General features: G+C 42.4%; 2 protein-coding genes across 2 annotated transcripts; both read left to right on the top strand.

Annotated features, from left to right (window-relative positions):
* The first annotated feature begins 1,085 nt into the window (after positions 1-1,085).
* Positions 1,086-10,163, top strand: setd7 (SET domain containing 7, histone lysine methyltransferase). Its single transcript, XM_079557300.1, has 8 exons — positions 1,086-1,203; positions 2,187-2,316; positions 3,842-4,043; positions 4,303-4,492; positions 5,843-5,924; positions 6,004-6,121; positions 8,056-8,213; positions 9,575-10,163. The coding sequence occupies exons 1-8, from the start codon at positions 1,164-1,166 to the stop codon at positions 9,759-9,761; spliced, it is 1,107 nt and encodes a 368-aa protein (XP_079413426.1). The 5' UTR covers positions 1,086-1,163; the 3' UTR covers positions 9,762-10,163.
* A 1,662-nt stretch (positions 10,164-11,825) lies between these two features.
* Positions 11,826-19,189, top strand: LOC306963684 (uncharacterized protein). Its single transcript, XM_079557316.1, has 6 exons — positions 11,826-12,187; positions 13,895-13,954; positions 15,209-15,340; positions 15,424-15,570; positions 15,648-15,705; positions 19,040-19,189. Exons 1-6 carry the CDS (start codon positions 12,023-12,025, stop codon positions 19,147-19,149), a joined length of 672 nt encoding a protein of 223 aa, XP_079413442.1. The 5' UTR covers positions 11,826-12,022; the 3' UTR covers positions 19,150-19,189.
* The last annotated feature ends 382 nt before the right edge of the window (positions 19,190-19,571 follow it).

Genomic DNA, 19,571 nt, shown 5'->3' with positions numbered 1-19,571 from the left:
AGAAACAGGGAGCAAGTTCCGACGGCCTCAGATCCACCCCTGCAGGGAAGTCAATGTTTAACAAGAGTCGACTTTGTGCTCACTGGACCAGTTGTATGTGCCATCCTAAGAGGGTGTTCAAAGGGGTTTCTTTTTGTTTCCATAAATCCTTCCAGCACATTAGTTCCAGACAATGGTCTCTGAGGTAGAGCCTTATGATGAAATGATGGTTAGTGGTCCGATCCCTACCCTGGATAGTTTCAGTTATTGTATCCTAGAGAGCAAGACACTTCACCTTGCCTTCACCTTGCCTTCTCTGTGCATAAAGCAAGATTTGTAATATTTATTCAATCATTGCTCGTCATCACTGAATATGGGGAATATTATTGAACTTCTACCATTCCACCGCAAAACTGTCATTTTATGGTCATACCTTCTGGGCCTTGTATTGTATTCTTTATAGTGTGTTTTTTTAACAAAGCAGAATACTGACACTGCTTAATGTAAGTGAATCGAGGCCAAATAACAAATTTACAGATTTCAATGAATATGTAACTGTGTGCATTTTCTCCAGTTCGGCACTACCCAAATCTAAAAGCTTCTCGACTGGAGCTTACCAGAGAGCTTACAGCCTATAGACCAGGGTAACACCTCATTTGAAGGACTTAAACTGAGCTTCTTTCTCATTATCGTCACATTTTTGTGTGATGTGTTACATTATACAAAAAAACCCCTAAATGTAGTCAAAACGCTACATAAAAGCAATGAAGACGTGATGAAAAATTTACAAAAATGTGTCAGATAAAAAGTCATAAAAACAATAAAAAGATAACAAAAAAACACAACAAATCTTTGATGAGTTTTTTTTAGGTCTTAGCTTTCAAATGAGGCATTACACTGGCCCGAGAAGCTTTTAGTTTTAGGTAAAGTTGGAGAAAATGTGCTCGGTTAAGGTGGGGGTTAAACCATTAGAAATGCCCCAAACATTTCATAGAATGGTGGTCCAGGGTGAGTGATTTTGGGGGTTGCAGCCTGAAAAGGTTGGTTATAAAACAATAAAATGTAGAATAGCTACAATTTCAAAAGAGAGTTTGTTGAGAGGGTCTGTACTCCCCTCCCCACCCTCCCCGTGACGCTCCATCCGCACCAGGCAGGCGGCAGCCCGCACCCCCGGCCGAGACAGCATGGACAGCGACGAGGAGGCGCTGGAGGAGACCGTTGAAGGTATGGTTGTTATGTCTGTGTCTTGTCAGTGCTCCAGAGGGTATCTCTGTACCGTGGGGCCGTGTTGGGAAGCTCCGAGCCCTCCTCGCGAGTGCGATTCGAGATGTGCGCAAACAAATCAGAGAGTTGGGAAAGCGCGGGGGCCGCTCGGAGCGAGGAAGAAGCCGCGGGCTGGATTTGAGACGAGTCCGCTGTACAGGCGCGGGAAGGCGGCTCTGTCTCGGCTACGTGATTAGCTGATGTCGGTGTCGCTCCGTTTTCACTCCGACTGGAAACAAAGGAACGATAGTTGTAAATATATGCTCGAGAAGCTTTTAGACTCCTTGGATTAATTTTATCTCATAATACTTTTACTTCTACATAACATGTTATTTAAAAAGTAGCTCACAAAACAATGTTAAGAGTTGCTTGTCTGATCATATTTCTGGCAGTATTCTTTTTACTCTTTTTTGTATTCTATTTTTACACTATTGTATGTTTTGACAGATTACAACAAATTGTCAACAAAAGACTTAAAAAAAACCCGAAAAAACTACAGCAGGACCAAAACAAGACTAAAATATAACAAAATTAGGATTTTTTTACTAAAACTGAACTTTTGTTTTTGGCCGAGTTTGCAAAAACAGTCTGATGAAGACTTAGGTGATGTTGCGATATATTGTGACTTCTTGTGTTACGGTTATTGCATCACCTAACATCGCTTTACAATATTTATAGTGATACATTGTGCAGCCCTACATTATTGTTTTATTAAAAGTTACAATCATATCAACCTCCCCCACTGTTGGCTATATTGTGTCTGGTATTGTGTCCTTGGGCCAGACTCTTCCCACCACCTTGCCTGCCTGTGTGTGAATGCGGTGTATGGATGACTGGCTTCGGTGGGAGAAGCTGTTAGAACATTTTATCGAGTATGTTGTAGACTGTTCTTGCAAGGCTACATAGACATAGAACTATTTGTGCTTAATGTCGTCTGTGTGCAGGTCCTTTAGATGAGGATGGTCTGCCTCACGGCTTCTGCACCGTCACCTACTCGTCCAGCGACCGATTTGAGGGTCACTTCAGCCACGGAGAGAAGAACGGCAAAGGCACGTTCCACTTCTTTGATGGCAGGTAAGGAAACCTCCTAAGCAGACATTAGTCCTATCTCTTTTTGCCTCCCTTGAGTTTAGCCGCACACACATTAATGCAGCATAGCATTGTTTAGTCGTAACCTGAATGGGCCATATCTCAATTAAAAAAAACAGGCAAATCATGATCTGATGCCTGTGACGATCTGCCTTTTGGTGATGTTGTCATACTGTGATCCAGTTGTTGTTTTTTTTGTGTGATGCACTGTGCTCGAATACAGACACGTCTCCCTGCTCTGCTGGTCGGTCTCATCGGGTTCTGAGTGAGTGACAGAGGAATTTAGACAAGCACAGTGAAGTGTGAACTTTCAGAAGAAGAACATGGCTAAAAGGCAATATACAGATATAGGGCTGAAACAACTAATCGATCAACTATTTCAGTAATCGATTAATCGTTTTCTAGCAAACACAGATACACACGTGATGAATTCTAAAATAGTATCTTGGCCAAAGAAAATCATGATATTCCCACACCTACTACACTTTTGTACAGCTGCTGGTCTTCCTCTCCCAACAGTGTCCTACACTAATGAATATATCAAGATTTTGTGTTGGATAACATGTTAAAAATCATTACATTGGATGTCAATACTTCCCCAGTGGAAACATCAGTGCCAGTTAAAGCGGACATATCATGCAGTCGACTTTCTTGAGGTTTGAAATGTGTTTTAATATTGCTCCCTCGTCAAAGCCAGACCTGGAGTAGTATTTCACTACATTCACGCGGATTTGAGTTAATCGTCGGGAAAAAGCTTTTAAATGTAGCCATTTCTTCTTTTACGGTATCAGCGCCTCGTTCTGTACTTGCTGATTACACTCACGTCACTGTTCAAACCCCAAAATCCAACTTTATCGATTCTATTTAGAGCCGTTCTGTGCTCTTGTGTTAATCACTCACTGCTGGAGCTGTTGTATCCAACCTGGAGCGAGAGAATAATTCCTAAAGCTGCCAGCAGGAGGAGCCCCAGTCAAGATTTTCACCAACTCTTTCCCCAGAGACATATTTTCAATTATAAAATGTAAAATATCAAAGCTGAGGCACAAAAATATGTTTTTAAAAAAAGTATTTTTAGGCTCCATATGCATGACATGTACACTTAAAAGCAGGAGTTTTATTTTAATGTTAAATGTTAACACAAAAAAACGTGTTATTTTTGTGCAGCTCATTCAAATCTTGGCACTTTTTCTTGTGCTCTCTGTTAGCTCCAAGACAAAACCCCAAACCTTTTAGTTTGAGCTGTTTTTTGCTCAATTTTGCATGATCTAACGAACAAAGTGTAAGATAGTGGTCTGATAAGATGGTCAGTGATAAGATGGGCTTGAGGTTTTTACCAAATACCTGCATGTTGCCCGTCCACCAGTGGCTCACACAGAGAATACTGAAACATGTTCCTATCCTTCAAAGAGGCAAAACTTCCCTCCAAAGAAGAATCTAAACTCACACGCAGTGTTCAGCTTCACACACACCGATATCTCACCCCATGCTATTGTTCTTGCCTCTCCCTCAGCACGCTCTCGGGGCAGTACGTGGAGGACGCGCTGCAGGGCCAGGCTGTTTACACGTACGAGGATGGGACAGTTCTGTGCGGCACATACGCGGACGGAGAGCTGAACGGCCCGGCTCAGGAGTACGACCCCGAGGGGCGCCTGATGTTCAGGGGACAGTACCGGGACAACAGCCGCTGCGGGGACTGCTGGATCTACTACACTGTGAGTCCTAATTTCCAAGCCCGATTTAGTGAGTTGTCCATTGAATAACTAGCTTCTTGAAGATTTAAACAATCAAAACATTGTAGTAGGTTGTAGTAGAGCCCGACCAATATGGATAGCCTATTGTTAAACATTTCTTATAAAGGTTTCACATTTTCTTCATATTAAAACATATAATGACAGAAAACCTTCAGTTACATGTTTTGTCATATTTATGTCAGTAATCTTCAGTAAAATTTCCACTTTGTCGGTGCTGCAGGACGGGGGCTGCCTGTTCGGGCGGGTGAACGAGGAGGGGGAGATGAGCGGGGACTCGGTGGCGTACATGTATCCCGACGGACGCACGGCACTGCACGGGAAGTTTGTGGAGGGAGAGGTCATCCAGGCCCGACTGGCAAACCTCGTCTCCAACGGCAACGGGCGACCGCACTTTGAAGTGGCTCAGAACAGTAAGGATCATGTTGTAGCAATAACAGTAACAAAGTGCAGCCTCCAGCAGTTTTGTCATTCTAGTGCCTTTTTAAAACCTCTTAACCCCCACCTGAACCCAGCACATTTTCTCCAGTTTGGCATTACCCCAATCTAAAACACACATCAACGAGAAGAAAATGCGGATGAAAACGCAACAAGAAAACGTAAAAAAGTGACAATAAAGCCACAAAAGTGCAACAAAAAAGTGACAAAATAGCAAAATAAGCGGGGAAAAAGGCGACTTAAAGTGTCAAAAAAAGTAACAATATTGTGACCAAAAACTCAACAAAAAAGTGGCAAAAAAGTAATAAAAAAGCACAGCAACAATGCAAGGAAAAAGATCAGTTTAGATCAGTTTTCTAGGTCGTAGCTTTCAAATGAGGTGTTACCCTGGCCTCTAGGCTGTAGGCTCCAGTTAAGAAGCTTTTAGATTTGGGTAATGCCGAAATGGAGAAAATGCGGTTAAATATTAATTGAAATAGGTTAATTTGTTATTTGGCCTCAATTCACTTATATTCGGCTGTTACACTGAATGTTAGTATTGTGCTTTGTTTTGTTCACATCTTGCCAAATTCTGGGGATCCCAGCTCAGTGCCTTGCTGCCCTCACTTTGGGAGCGCCTGCAGTAGATTACTATACTTTTGCGTGACCCGCTTTAATAAAATAAACCTTCAGATCTGGTAGAAAAGGCCGCGGCGTCTGGAGGATGCAGAACAGCGGACCAAACATCTCCATGAACCACTGTCTTAAAGCAGTACTAAGTAACTCTTCACCCTAGAGGCCATAAGCGCAACTGCAGGTGTAGTAGCAAGTTACGATTTTTTAACTTATTAATTGTCTTGGAGAGTAAATACTACGCTGACAGGAAAGGCGAAGGGAGAGAGGGTTACTGTGCATCCAATTATACAACGGAAATATTTTTTTTCACTCAAACTTGGCTGTAAATACTGTTTAAAGTGACGCTAGCCCGCAGTTAGCTTTGCCCGTTAGCATGCTAGCTTCTTCTTCGTGATTCCATTATTGTGTATTGCTTTCTCCGGACCGGTGGCAGTCAAGTTGCAAACATGGTTTTCTGGCCAGAGACACCAGGGGGAGATGAAAGACCCTCCAATCATCCCATAAACACTTGTATCACCCCCACAGGGACTACGAAAAGGATTTATTAAGGTAAACATGTTACTTAGTACTGCTTTAACTTCACTCCAAATCTACAGCACAAACCGACTCATTTCAGCAATCATGCAAATGTGAATGGAGGACATTTAATTTATTATCATTGAACAAACCATGCATAATGCGGTATTTAGATAGTACACCGTTGCTTTTAGGTGCTGTGTACACTTACGACAAGTCCACGTCCAGCTGCATCGCCGCACACGCTCTGCTCCCGGACCCCTACGAGAGCCACAGGTCCTCTGATTATTTTGATATGTTTGCTTTCTTCACTATGATGTATTGATTGTTTGTAACTAATGTTAATATTTCCCAGGGTTTATGTGGCAGATTCTCTTATCGAAGGAGCAGGAGAGGGTTTGTTTGCTAAGACCGACGCCGACGCAAACACTGTGATGGCCTTTTACAACGGAGTCCGCATCACGCACTCTGAGGTATACTCGACCTGTTCTATTCCCCTGCTGGCACATACAGCAGGGGAAGCAGTTAAGATGAGGCTAAAAACAATAGCTCGGTGTTGGTAAGACGGGCTAAAGTAACAAAACCGTTGAAGCTTTACTAATAATTAGGGATGAGGACTGAAATCCGTTATTATAAGCCTGAGCCACTTTTCCACTAGCACACACTACACAGCCCAGTGCCTGGTCAACCCGGGTCGGTTGAGCAAGCTTTTCCACTGCCGAGGTCAGGGCCAAACCGGTCTGCCGAGGTCAGGGCCAAACCGGTCTGACCAGGTATAAGTTTAGGCACCGACCTCAGGCTGTGGCCAAAGCGCTGAACCATGACATGAACTGATTGGCAGACGAGAGAGAGGACACAACATCATACTGTTGTTCTAAAAGGGGGATTTAGCCGCTGTTAGCGCAACTTCAGCTGGTGTTAGCGCAACATTAGCATGTTGGTTTCCTTCATACCCTTTAGCTGCTTGATTCCAGTAGTATTAGCCTTGGCACCTCAGAATGATTCCATAAACCCCACCAGAAGGCAGCATTTGTCCACATTTGCTCTCATCGCGGCTTACACATTTTTAATGGTGTTCTGTACAGTGGGCACATTTGTGGGGGCACCGTCCACAACAACTGCGGTTGTGTCATGTACTGGGTACAGTCAATACGTGACAATGCAAGTACATAGACCGTGGCGTGTGCGGTGTTCAGCGGAAAGACGCCTATAATGGCCCCGGGGCCACATCTGTTTGTTGATCTGTTCATCCTTTGCTGCCATAGGCTATACTAGGCTCTGGGACTGGAGCTCTGGAAACATGCCCTCTGTACTTTGCTGAAGCGCACGGGAAAGATGACACAAACTTCATACTTCTATTCAGAAGCTCAAGCTATTGCTGCTGTTGCCTTTAAAAAACAAAAATAGATGCCTTTAGCCCGTCTTAGATGACTTCCCTCCATGTAGAAGCCTAAAGACACACTCCACAGAACCACATGCTCTAGTCTTCATTCACATTACCCGGACTAAAAGATTTCCAGGACGAGTCTCCCCAAACAGCTGACACTAGGGGTGGGCAATTACTTTTCACAAGGGGCCATATGAGAAACTTGAATTAAGCCAGAGGGCCTCACCATTAATAACGCAAACTTATTCTGCTCAAGTTTATCCTAATGTACATTGCTCCAAATTATGTATTTTGAATATTGGGTATTTGGTAGATCTGTATCTGTAAATATTTATCTATAAACTAAGACCTAAACCACATGTAAACCAAAACAGGTCTACTGCAGAACTAAACAAAACAAAGGCTACAGCGGAATAAATAAAACAACACGCCTCTCGCTCCTACAGCCGTGTAAATGCCTATGCTCTTGTGCTCGTTCATTTCTACCATAGCACAAAAAGCCCTGCTGCGCTTTTCTTTGCATTTACCACAAATACGTTTGGAGTCGAAGGGGAAAGGAAGCGATCAATGCATTTGTCAAGTGAATTAGTAAGATATAATAACTATGAAGGCAGAGAGGTGTGTGTTCATCTCCTGACATGGGAGATGAACCTGATATTGTAGAATTGCAGAGCTTCCACACATTAATGTTCTGTTTTCTGGTTCTAGACGACAAATAATTTTGTATAAGTATCGGAAAAAAGTTTTGTTCAGGTATCGCGGCGAAAACTAAGTATTGTTAAAGTACCGGTATCAGGGATTTTTTTTTAACTGTGAACATAAAACCGATCAAACATGAAACGTAATCCTTAATTTTAATATTGAGACATTTTGATTAATGTATGTAATTTTATGTGTATGTAATATGTATGTAAAGTGTTTAGCAGTTGAGCAGTAGTCAGCTCTGACCCCAATCACCTGGAAACCTTATGAAAGACATGTCTGAAAGAATGATCAATAAAAGGATGATTTGTCCTGTAGGTGGATAGCCGAGACTGGGCTCTGAACGGGAACACCATCTCTCTGGACGAGGACACGGTCATCGATGTCCCTCAGCCGTTCGACAGGACGGACCAATACTGCGCCTCTCTGGGACACAAGGCCAACCACTCCTTCAGCCCCAACAGCAAATATGACACGTGAGTTCTACCAGGAAGCATGGAGACTGTAGCCTGGCGAGACCAGAATGATGCACCCCTCTATATTCTCTACATTTAGTCTGAGACCCACGGCAACATCAGAAAACTCAAAAGAGCCCGTGCACTCAGATTTGTGTATTTGGGGTCACCTGTTATTCGCGATCAGCGTCTTTCATGGGACGCCGAAGTCCCCTCAATAACAGTCTACGGGCGGTGCACGGAAGAGAGAGCTTTTTACCAATTGGTGGTGAATCTCCAAAAATACATCGACAGTAGGAGAGTTTCGTGATTCATAATCCTATGGGAATATTAGCGCAAAATCACTAATAATGCAGCATCAACGGCAGACGGCCGCCCTTTGCTAATTGATTTTTACCGCTTCCTGTTTGCTTGTGTGTGTACCGCTGTGGAAATGCAGTGGATGCAACGCCGACAGTTTCCAGGAAATGGAAACTGTACAGCAGGGCTAGGCAAATTTCATCGTGGAGGGACAATTTTCATCATTGCCAACACACCAAGGGCCGAACCTCACCATTGTAGCCCAAAGTAAAGAATCATTTTCTGCCAATGCCAATGTTTTATATTATATATGACCAAATGGGATGTTCTGCCATTTCCCACAGTCGTATAATACTTTAACAGGTATTTGATCTCTTATTTGCATAAGAATATTTCTCAAAATCATCTTGGCCAGAGGTTCTGTGCAGGAGGGCCAGATTTGCCCCCCAGGCCTGACGTTGCCTACCCCTGCTGTAGTCTATCAAAAGTGACATCATAAAATGTTAATTAATGGGTAGCTAACAACAAATGCAAAAGCATTTAAAACATTTTGACAGTCACCCCAGACCCGTACAAGTGTGAGGACCACATTGCTATGACAAAGCATAACACAGCCTGCAGTTTCTATACTTCGGCTCGAATCAACAACTTTTTGAGTGATCGTGCAGGATCTTAACAATTGTGGTGAACAGGTCTGGGCTCATTCTACACATTAAGACATTACTGGAGCAAGTAGGGGGTAGAAACTACATCATTTTAACATTTTTAAACTCCGTCTAGTCCCATTACAATGATGAACATATGTAACATGGACACAAACATGGAATGAGTCTATTATTCCATTTCCAAAAGCTCTTCTTTGTATTGGCCTCAACCTATATAACATCAACACTATCTTCTTCAAACCCTGGCGTTAGACATCTGCTGTGATAGATATTTAAGTGTAGCTATCTATCAAATATATGTCTGTAAAGAAGCAGCCTTCAGTTGTGTTTATTCCCATTAATTTTGCAACTCCACTTAAAATACAGTTGGCACCAAATCAATGTATTTCTGTAACTTGCACATGTTTGTGTTTATAGGTATGTCCACCCTCGTTTTGGTTCGATCAAGTGCATCCGAACCCTGAGGCCGGTGCACATAGACGAGGAGCTGACAGTCGCCTACGGTTACGACCACGAGACGCCGGGAAAGAGCGGCCCGGAGGCTCCCGAGTGGTACAAACAGGCGTTACGGCACTTTCAACAGGCGAAGACGAGCAGCCAATGAGAGCACAGGATGACCAGAACAAACACTCACCTGTGCTACAAGAGACTCTGAAAGGTGTATGCAAGTAATATTGAGAGATTTGGGGGAACATGGCCATGGAAAACTATGCAAAAATCAACCTGTTACATTTATTTATAAGTCTTTTATTTATGGGTGAAATCGTGTTGATGGACCTAAAATCCTACAGGTGAAAACTAAATACTGTTAGCCTGAATACAAGTTACATGTTTAACTCGCTTATTTATTGTCAAAAAAATATTGAACACGTAAATCATGGAGTTTAAAGTAACCAGAATCACCAGTGAAATAATGTAAACATTTTCTTTCTAGCCTGTGTGGAAAATAAAGACTGTAAAGTTGTTGCTCTTGTGTTGAATGGATGAAGGTTCAGAAATTGCCTTGACCTCATAAGATCTGTGTGATGTGCTGTAAATTAAATGAGTTCTGACCTGAAACTTCCCAGAAATAAAGTTGGAAAACTTGCTGCACTATTCATTGAAGTCATAGATGTACCAAAAAAAAACAAGCTAAATCAGAAAATCCAAGTCTCTCACCCATTGGATATTTAGACAGTCGTAAAAAAAAAAAGAAAAGTTGAGTGCTCCATCATTGTTCAAAAGAAATGGCTGAGATCAAGTTGAAATCAGACTGTAGCCAGACTAAAAAGACTTTAAAGGTGCATTATGAAACTTTTTATGTGAAAGAAAAAACAAAAAAACAACTTCATATTTGTGCGTTATTTAACTTTTTGTAATCCAATGGCGGCATAGGTGGTCTACAACGCTCCAGGATAAACAAAATGTGTAGTTTTTCTGGTGAGAGGGTCCGTTAGCAATGGTAATCTACCAGAAACACTCAAAACAATTGACCCTTGAGCCACTGTGATGGAAAGGGTCACTAAAAGCTCAAATACACACTAATAGAACTGTTTTTCCCCCCACATGTAAAGTTTCGTAATATATCTTTAAAGAAGGGGTATTATGCTTTTTTCAATCACATAGCACCAGTCTATATCACACTACAATGATGACACAACCTTTTGTTGGTCTGTAAATGCAGTAAATTAAAATAACTGCCTTGTATAAAATTGCTCTCTCAAAATGGCTGTAGTGAATGTCTTGAAATAGGCCTCTGTCTCTTTAAGAACCTCTGACCCTTTCCGACACGCCCCCTCCACACGCTGTCTGTGGCATCAGTGGGGAGGGGGCTCTGCTGAGGAGCAGTGGTTAGTTACTCGGCTGGTGATGAAAGCTCGGAGGCGTCTCCAGGAGGTGGGGGCGTTCCTAGGAGGACTCAGGCAAACCTGTCCCTAAAATGGCCGCCATCAGAGTTTTTACAGATTACTCAAAAATACGTGAATGTGCCAAGCAACACTTCAGGCATGTTTTTAATGAGGGAATGACATAACATGATGTAAAGCTTGAAAAAGTTGATTTTGCATAATACCCTCCCTTTAAGACAGACTTACTTTGAACTAAAATTTGGATTTTAAAGCAGAAACTAAATATATAAATGAAGAGGTTCGTGTTTGCATTTGAGCATAATTTTTTTCTGGGTTTGTGTTTATTTTATAGAGGTATATTTCCGATGCTTCTTTGTATTTTCCTTCATTTCAGCTTATTTGTGGAGATGTTAGGCCTCTGTGATCATTTCAAACACAAAAGCAGTTATTTAATAGGTGTATGTAACTGTGTGAATAAACATTTACAAGTTTAACAGTAAAGTTGTTTTTGGCTTTACGCCGTCGTCGTCTCTAAGCAACATCTGCAAGAAAAGGGAAACTGAAAAAGTGTCTAAAGTAAAGTGGGATTGATTTCGATTCATATTTTTAATCGCGCTAAACCTTATGTAATTAATTCATCGAAATTAATCGAAAAAAGTCCCACTTTAACCTATAATTTTCGTCTACTGTGTCCGAGCCTGGCAGTCTAAACTGTGGGTTTAACACCTGTGTCGCTATGAGCCTGCCAGGTCAAACTGAGGGAGTAACGGCTCCCAGTAGTTTCACCTGCTCAGGTTAATGATGAACCAAATCCCGCTGCGTGGACTGTAGAAACTCCTGTCCCTCCGACATGAAGCCAACGGCGGAACGCGCTTTTTAACACATTTTTACCCGACGTTTTTAAAGACGACCAACCCGCGGAGGTTGCGCCGATGTAAAGTTTGGAAAGCCGTGTTCCCTGCCCTGCCCGCCGCTGGACAAAAGGGTTGTCACTTCGCTGGATCGCGGGGGTTGTAGAAAGGAGGAAGCGACGTGGGGGATGGACCGATACCGGTATTTCATCTTCGCCCAGGGGAGAGTGCTGGTGCTGGGCGTGCTGCAGGTCGCCTGTGCGGGGCTGTGCGTGGTCTGCGGGGTGATGGATGCGGTGTTCAGGAAGAACACCCCGCTGAGCACCACCAGGACTCCCATATGGGGTGGGATGGTAAGATCTATGACGTGATTTCGCAGTAATAAAAATTGCTTCCTTGTTCATCAGTAGTGTTCCCTAATGGCTCTTCCATTTTGTATTCCAAGAAGTATTCCCTCTGCCTCAAAAGTATTTCTGATTATTTATAAAGTCATCTATAACTATATCTTGAGCTTAGACCTGTTCACCACGACTGCCCTCTGTCTCCTGCAGCGCCTCCTGGGTTTGTCCCTGGTTCAGAGCGTGGTGTCCTGCACTGGTCAGCTCCACCCTCCTCTTCCTCCTTCCCTCCGCTCCACAACAGTCTTTCACCATCTCCTCGTTTGTCCCTCCCTTGCTTCCTGTCGCTCCTCTTGTGACGCCTCCTCTGTGCTGCAGGTGTGGGGGCTCTTGGTGCCTCTTCAGTGTCTCCGAAGAAGAAATGTGTAGGTCTCAAATGGGTTTAGCTGATAAGCTAGCATTTACCTTTTAAAAGCTGCTTTCTTCGGGACCATTTTGGACTCTCAAAATAAACAAATCCACCAAACCTCCACCAAAGACGAACAAAAGTATCCCGAGCTTAATATATAACCTGCAGTTATGCGTAAGACCTGAGGTGGCAGTAGTGAGTATGAAAATGACCAACGTGCATCTCGTCTCTTAAATTAAGGCCAATAAATATAAAAATAATTAAGTCAGGTGAATGAGATTTGTGATCCTGCATCGGCACAACCTGTTGTACTCGACAAGAACCAGAAGCTCAGGAATCTCTGTTCAGAGCAGGTGATTTTTTCTTTATACCAGTGTTTTTCAACTTTTTTGAGCCAAGGCACATGTTTTTCATTGAAAAAAAATCACGTGGCAGCACCAGCAGAAAATGTTAAAAATGTTTAACTCTGTAGCCTATATTCAGTCGTTCTCATCAAAGTGTCTTGAATAGGAACACCGTATAGTCTCGCTAGCCACAATGCCTCAATGCATCACTAATTCTCTTGTCTCAGAGAAATTAACTACCTGATATCCCGAGGCACACCAGACAAAATCTCACGGCACACTAGTGAGCCACGGCACAGTGGTTGAAAAACTCTGCTTTATATGACAAGCTACGGGGATGTGGACAATTTTATAAGTTTTATGTTTCCATATAGAAATACGAAAACGAAATCTAAATAATGGATAGACAGAGAATTAAATGTATGTTTTTATTTCGTTGACATATTACTGACTGATGATAGATCTAGTTTTTGAATCAGCTGATCATAAGTGAAAAAATCTGAAAAACTCAAATTTTGCCTGGATAAGTTTTGTTATTTTTATCCTCTGATATGAAAACTAAGATGTGATGGGAGGAAAATATGAAATCTCCACATCGACCACAGTGAAAACTCAACACTTTCATCTGCCGTGTCTCGCCTTAACCATCTTGGAGACCCGACTTATTAACTGAGGCCCCAAGTTAATATAATTACCGTCTTCTTTTTTCTCGCTCATGTCCATCCCTGGGCTCCGTAATATACTGATATAGTTGCAGGAGTATCTCTTTCCCCAATCTAATGCGGGCATGAAACGGTATTCCTTTTCTTATTCATAGTGACAAGGTCCATTATTTATCCAACTACGCCATAAACTCAGCAGATTGACAATATTTATGGCTCCATTTATGTTGTATTAAAGTCACAAAACGCATCCTTTTTTCTACAGTCTTCCTAATTTCTCTGTGTGGTCATGTTCCTGCTCTTTCAGATCATGGCTGTCCCGGGTGTTCTGGCCCTGTTTGCATCACAAAAGAAAAACCACGTCCTGGTGAGTCGGGATTTATATCAGGTTTTCACTGCTGATTGAACCGTGTCCATGGTTACCTATACATTCCGAAAGCCTATCCTGAAGCATCATAGGAGCCACCAGGATGGAAAGAAAAGGTGCCAGAATAACCACCCATACAGCCACTGGGTCACTGAAAGGTCAAATACACACTAATGTAGACTTTTTTTTTACATGCGCAGCTTCACATCAGCATCATTTTGATATGAGTAAAGCCACTAAAACAGATTAATTCCATGTAAACACTGGCTGTTTCCCAAAGTCTATTCGCTTTGTTTCCGCCCCGCCCACTTTTGCCTCTTTTCGCCACAGATCGGCACTTCCTTTGTATTGACACTTCCAGAAGAGCGCGAAGTCCGTTCATTAAGAACCAGGGAAAATGTTCAACGCTCAAATCTGATGTTTAGTCGATTGATTTGTGTAAAATGTCCGATGTTCATTTGTACCGACATGTGAAGGGGCGGGTTTAATTCATGGCGACACTCACACAAACTTCCGTTACCCATAATGCACCAAGGCTCTCAAGAAAAAAGGAAAATAATTTAGATTTAGATAATTTCAATGTTGTCGTTTTTTGTCAGGATTTTGTCAATTAATTCATTAGATTTTAGTCTTTTATTCTGCAGTCGATTTGTTTTGTCAACTTCAAATGTATATTATTGTTTTTATTTAAAGCAGTACTAAGCAACTCTTGTCTCTCAGCCCTGCCCATGCGCGCAACTGCAGGTGTCGTAGCAAGTTACGTATTTTTTCCTCATTAATTGTCCGTGAGAGTAAATGCTACGCTGACAGTAAAGACAAAGGGAGAGAGTGATATTGTACATCCAATTACACAATGGAAATAACTTTTTTCACTCAAACTTGGCTGTAAATATTTGGCGCTCGCCCGCAGTTAGCTTTGCCCGTTAGCTTCTTCTTCGTGATTCCATTAGTGTGTACTATTGGTTGCTCCGGTCCGGTGGCAGTCAAGTTGCAATTGTGGTTTTCTGGCCAGAGACACCAGGGGGAGATGAAAGACCCTCCAATCATCCCATAACACTTGTATTACCCCCAAAGGGACTACGAAAAAGATTTATCAAGGTAAACACGTTACTTAGTTCTGCTTTAATGGAACGTCACGCAGCAAAATCCTTCAGTCAATTGTTTCACATGCAGAAACCTTCAGGAGGCGGAGCAGTGGCTTCTGGGATTGTTCTTGGCTCCTCATGGGCTGATGAGTCGTTGTATTCTGTGCAGGTGAGTGTCCTGGTGCTGGCCGCCTGCCTCTCCTGCGCCGCCTCGGTCTTTGTGTCGGGTTACTCCTGCCTCACCCTGACCTACGGAGAAGACAACGCCGAGGTCTTCCACCACCACCACAGCCCGCAAGTGGTGAGCGAAGAGCGCCATGTTGTTGTGCCAATGATTCCAGAGGCAAACAGCAGAGTAACGCAGATAATACTGATGTCTCGCAGACATTTGTCCTGCACCGGATGGTCAAAGGGGCCAACGCGACCATCCTCCTGAGCTGCGTGGTCAGCCTGCTGCTGTCCTCCGCCATCGCCTACGTGGCCTGCCGCAGTCTGCCCTTCTGCCGCTGCTACGACGCACGGACCGGGCTGGTATGACGCACCAGAGCACATTCTGTCCACTTAAAGACCGTCCATTATGACAGACGCGATTGGTTTTTGTGTTGCAGGAGACCCTGGTTCCACAGTGCGACCCTGGGGACACGGAGCTGGTGTGCACATGGAGAGGTGAGCGGCCTCGGGGTCATTAAGGGTTTATCAGCACTTTAAAGTAAATCATTTTTTATATTGCTCTATATTTGGAGCGTTCATGTTCTAGAATTGTATGATGTCATAATATCAGATGCAGGGCAGCTCTATGGGGGAGGAACAGTTCTTGAAAGAATCTTGGCAAATGTTGAAATGGATCATTATTTGGGAGTGATTGGATTCCCAAACCTGTCATATTTATCTTATGGCTGAAAGCTCTTTCTACTGACCAACATCACGCAAATAGTTTTTAAATATTGTCACCACTTTTGGAAGCCTTTATGAGAAAGCCATTCGGGCGTTCTGTTCACCCAAACTTTCATCCACTGAGCGGTGCTGTGATAAAACATGGCACCGTTCATGTCCTAGCGCACTTCCTGCTGCCATTATACTGTATTCAGACTGAAGGCGATGGAGACTTTTCTGTTCTGTTTTATTGCCTTAATGGTTTGTGCAGCCCTGTGAGGCGACTCCTGTTGTGATATTGGGCTTTACAAAACCACTGATTGATTTAGACGTCAGGGGCGAGTGATTTTGAATCAGTGTTGTTTTCGTCAACGAAGACGATAACGATATCTTTTCGTTAAAGCCCCTTTTTTTAATGACGATAACGTAACGATGACGAGCTAAAATGAGCTCTTTGGGGACTAGAACATGACGAGACGTTTACGAGTTTACGTCAATGAGACGAGACGAGACAAAAATGGGAGAAGGTTTTTCGTCAGATCGTTCACATACAGTTTGTGCGTGGAGTGAGAGAACACACCGTAAACGTGACACGGAGCGGTGCCGTGATGCTCATGATTCGCCTCTTTCTCTCTCTCTCCCCGTGGCGTGCGGTCACTGCTCGCGTACATCCTCCTCGGAGCGTCTGACATCCATGTCACAGGGACTTTGTCGTTTCTCAGGACAGTTTTCAATACCGTGGCGTATGAAAGCGCGTTGAGGTCGGCTACGTATGTGCAGACAGCGCGGTTGGTAAAAAAAAAAAAAAAAAAAAAAGCGACGATCAGAGGACAAGGAGAGCGGGCGCTTTTGGGAAAAGTACACAGTACTACCACTTCTGCCAGTGCCTATCGTGGTGTCATCTGTTTGTCAAAAGCTATAGAAAGCCAATAGAAGCTATTATTTATCCCAATTTCCAAGACTTATTGAAATTAATTACAACTTCTTATAATGAACAGACGAAAACGTGACGAAAACCTTTTTATTTTTCGTCTGACTAAAACGTGACTAAAACGATCACATTTTGAAGTGACTAAAACGTGACTAAACCTAAAAGCATTTTCGTCCAAAAGACTAAGACTAAAACTAAAAGGGCTGCCAAAAACAACACTGTTTTGAATGTGTTCTGAAGAGTAGGAAGGAGCTCTTGACTGAAAAATAACTGCTGTTTTGGTTCTAACTAGTCCCTCTTTGTTTCTGCCATGTCCTATGGATCTTCAACTATAGCTATACACACGATCTACACAAGGATCTCCCTAGTATTTAAGCTCATATCCAGCCCATATGTCCGAATAAAGGACTATTATTTGTGCCAGTGGACAATGGTTATTCCAGGTTAGCCCCGTTGTTACAATCGCCTACAGCTCATTGTTGATGAAAAGTCCACAATAAACCACAAATGCATTAAGCCCGACTCAGTTTGTGATCATCTCAAAGGCTGCTTTATATAGTTTCCGGCTGAATTGATGTTATTATAAGACTATTGTTACCCATAATGCACCGCAAAATTCAGTCGCTCCCCCCGCCCATCGGATGAAATTTTGGGAGAGCAGAACGCCCGAAATGTCCCTTCATTCATATGTGTTGAGAGAGAAGACACTGAACATTTTGACAGTTTCATGTGGATTGTACTGAAAATTACAGATATCAGGAAACAATGACGAAACAATCTGCATTTTGACCGTTACTATAGTTACCAATATGAAACTCTTTCCTGCCCCTCAATTTTAAACAATGTCTTAAATAGATAATAATAGTTCTGTGGTTGGTTAAAACAATGTTCACAAACAGAGCATTGTTTCTGTAAAAGATCTGTGATTTAAACAAATCGCTCTACACGCCCAACAACTGTAACGTTATAGTGAAAATGAAAGCAACTGTAACGTTATAGTGAAAATGAAAGCAGCAATGAGACCTAGTAGGATTTTATTGGCCGTGTTTGAAGAAGCTAAATCTGAATCTGAATTAATTAGTAAACCCATACAGGATGATAATTTTAATTTAAAAGTATCATCAGTCGAAGTGATCATTTTGCAACATTAGAGGGCGGTGTGTCACGGTAAAGGGATGTGTTCTTCCACGGGGCGAGAGAGTGTCTGAAAGTCACAGCTGTAATTTCTCTGAGTGAACCTCCAAAGGTGAAAGGGAGTGAATGCAACTTAATATTGATTCTTTTTAACTTATGTAGACGAACTTCATTCTTCTGCTACAATAACTCGATGTATGTACCATTGACCACTTTTCAAACTTTATAGGCTTATTTTATTCTTATCCATCACTCATTTTGAGACAATACTATACAAGGTTTCCGCGGGGTATTCACAAGCACTAAAGTCATTGAATTGATTGGGCAACATTCTGGTAGTCAGGAGGGCAGTCATTTTTTTTTCATTTTTAATTTTTTTTTAAATCCCCCAATCTTTGACTGACCACCATGCATTCACACACACACACACAATATTTCAGTCCAAAGTTTGCTCCATAAAACGTTGTATGCACTTTTCTTCCCATAAAATGTGTTGGCATTGTTTGCCACCATTATCCTTGATGATAAAAGAAAGTTACCAAAGCCCCGCCCCTTCACATTTAGTTTCAAGCTCTAAATGTCCTCTGTAGAGGCCACAAGAATTCAGCTGTATATGTAGTATGGGAGATATTCAAGTTTAGAAATGTCCTCTACAGCGTTGCAGGTAGTCAGGAGGGTAAAGGCCTTAAATGTCAATAAAAAACATTACATTCTGGCATTCAGTCTTAATATATATATATATATATATATATATATATATATTATTTTGGCCGTTTTTGTCATTAAAAATATATAATCTATGCATGAAAAAGCATTAGGTTTGACTTTCTGCTCCCTGTATAAGCCTTGCTATATTTTAACATATTAAGTAAGTTCCTATGCAGGTCATGGCCTCCTCAGGTGATGGTCGGTCGCTCCATGGCACCATATTGTAAAGTCATGTTTTCCTAAGTGTATTCTATCATTCTAGCCAGTTTTATAGCATTTTGTAAGTTTCTGCTCTTGGTCCTCTGTGTCCCATTTGCTCTGATATTTGTCATGACGCTTCTCTCTCGTCTTCAGCCTCAGACGACGACGACCGACTGTTCAACTCTCCGGCTCAGAGCTCGGAGCGCAGCAGCACAGACGAGCAGAGCAAGAGCACGCTGCCCGCCTACAGCCGACTTTCCTGACCATCCACCACAAACAAAGACTTTTCACACCTTTTTCCACAAATAAGACGTTTACCTTGACCTGAAACGGCACATGTCACTGCCAAACTGCACACTTCTCTAAACTCCAGTGGGGAAGCACTTCGACAATGACGTTTGATATCTGTGAAGAGCTAGATGTAGTTTTTTAAGCGTGCATTTAAGTAATAAAGCCTGACTGCATTGTAATTGTGATGGGATTGTTTGACCGATTGTCCTGTGCAGAGGACATCAGAATAATGTGCTGGGATGGCTCTAACCGTGTGTCTGAGACTTTCCCTCAAATTGCTCCAAATTTTCATCTGTCCAATTTTATGAACCCAAAGAACCACATCAATCTTATTAATTCTTGTAGAGATGTTTTTTTGTTTGTTTTTATTAATAAAATGTGTATCAGTTTTGTT

Source organism: Gobius niger (assembly GCF_951799975.1).
Source record: "Gobius niger genome assembly, chromosome: 5".
Lineage (NCBI taxonomy): Eukaryota > Metazoa > Chordata > Actinopteri > Gobiiformes > Gobiidae > Gobius > Gobius niger.
This window is presented reverse-complemented; position numbering and strand designations above follow the sequence as displayed.

Excerpts from the sequence above, each read along its gene's own strand:
- setd7 (XM_079557300.1), top strand. The coding sequence starts at position 1,164 with ATGGACAGCGACGAGGAGGCGCTGGAGGAGACCGTTGAAG. Across the intron at positions 5,925-6,003 it reads GACCCCTACGAGAGCCACAG|GGTTTATGTGGCAGATTCTC; the intron begins GTCCTCTGATTA and ends AATATTTCCCAG. Across the intron at positions 8,214-9,574 it reads CCCAACAGCAAATATGACAC|GTATGTCCACCCTCGTTTTG; the intron begins GTGAGTTCTACC and ends TTGTGTTTATAG.
- LOC306963684 (XM_079557316.1), top strand. The coding sequence starts at position 12,023 with ATGGACCGATACCGGTATTTCATCTTCGCCCAGGGGAGAGTGCTGGTG. Across the intron at positions 15,341-15,423 it reads ACCACCACAGCCCGCAAGTG|ACATTTGTCCTGCACCGGAT; the intron begins GTGAGCGAAGAG and ends GATGTCTCGCAG. Across the intron at positions 15,571-15,647 it reads ACGACGCACGGACCGGGCTG|GAGACCCTGGTTCCACAGTG; the intron begins GTATGACGCACC and ends TTTGTGTTGCAG.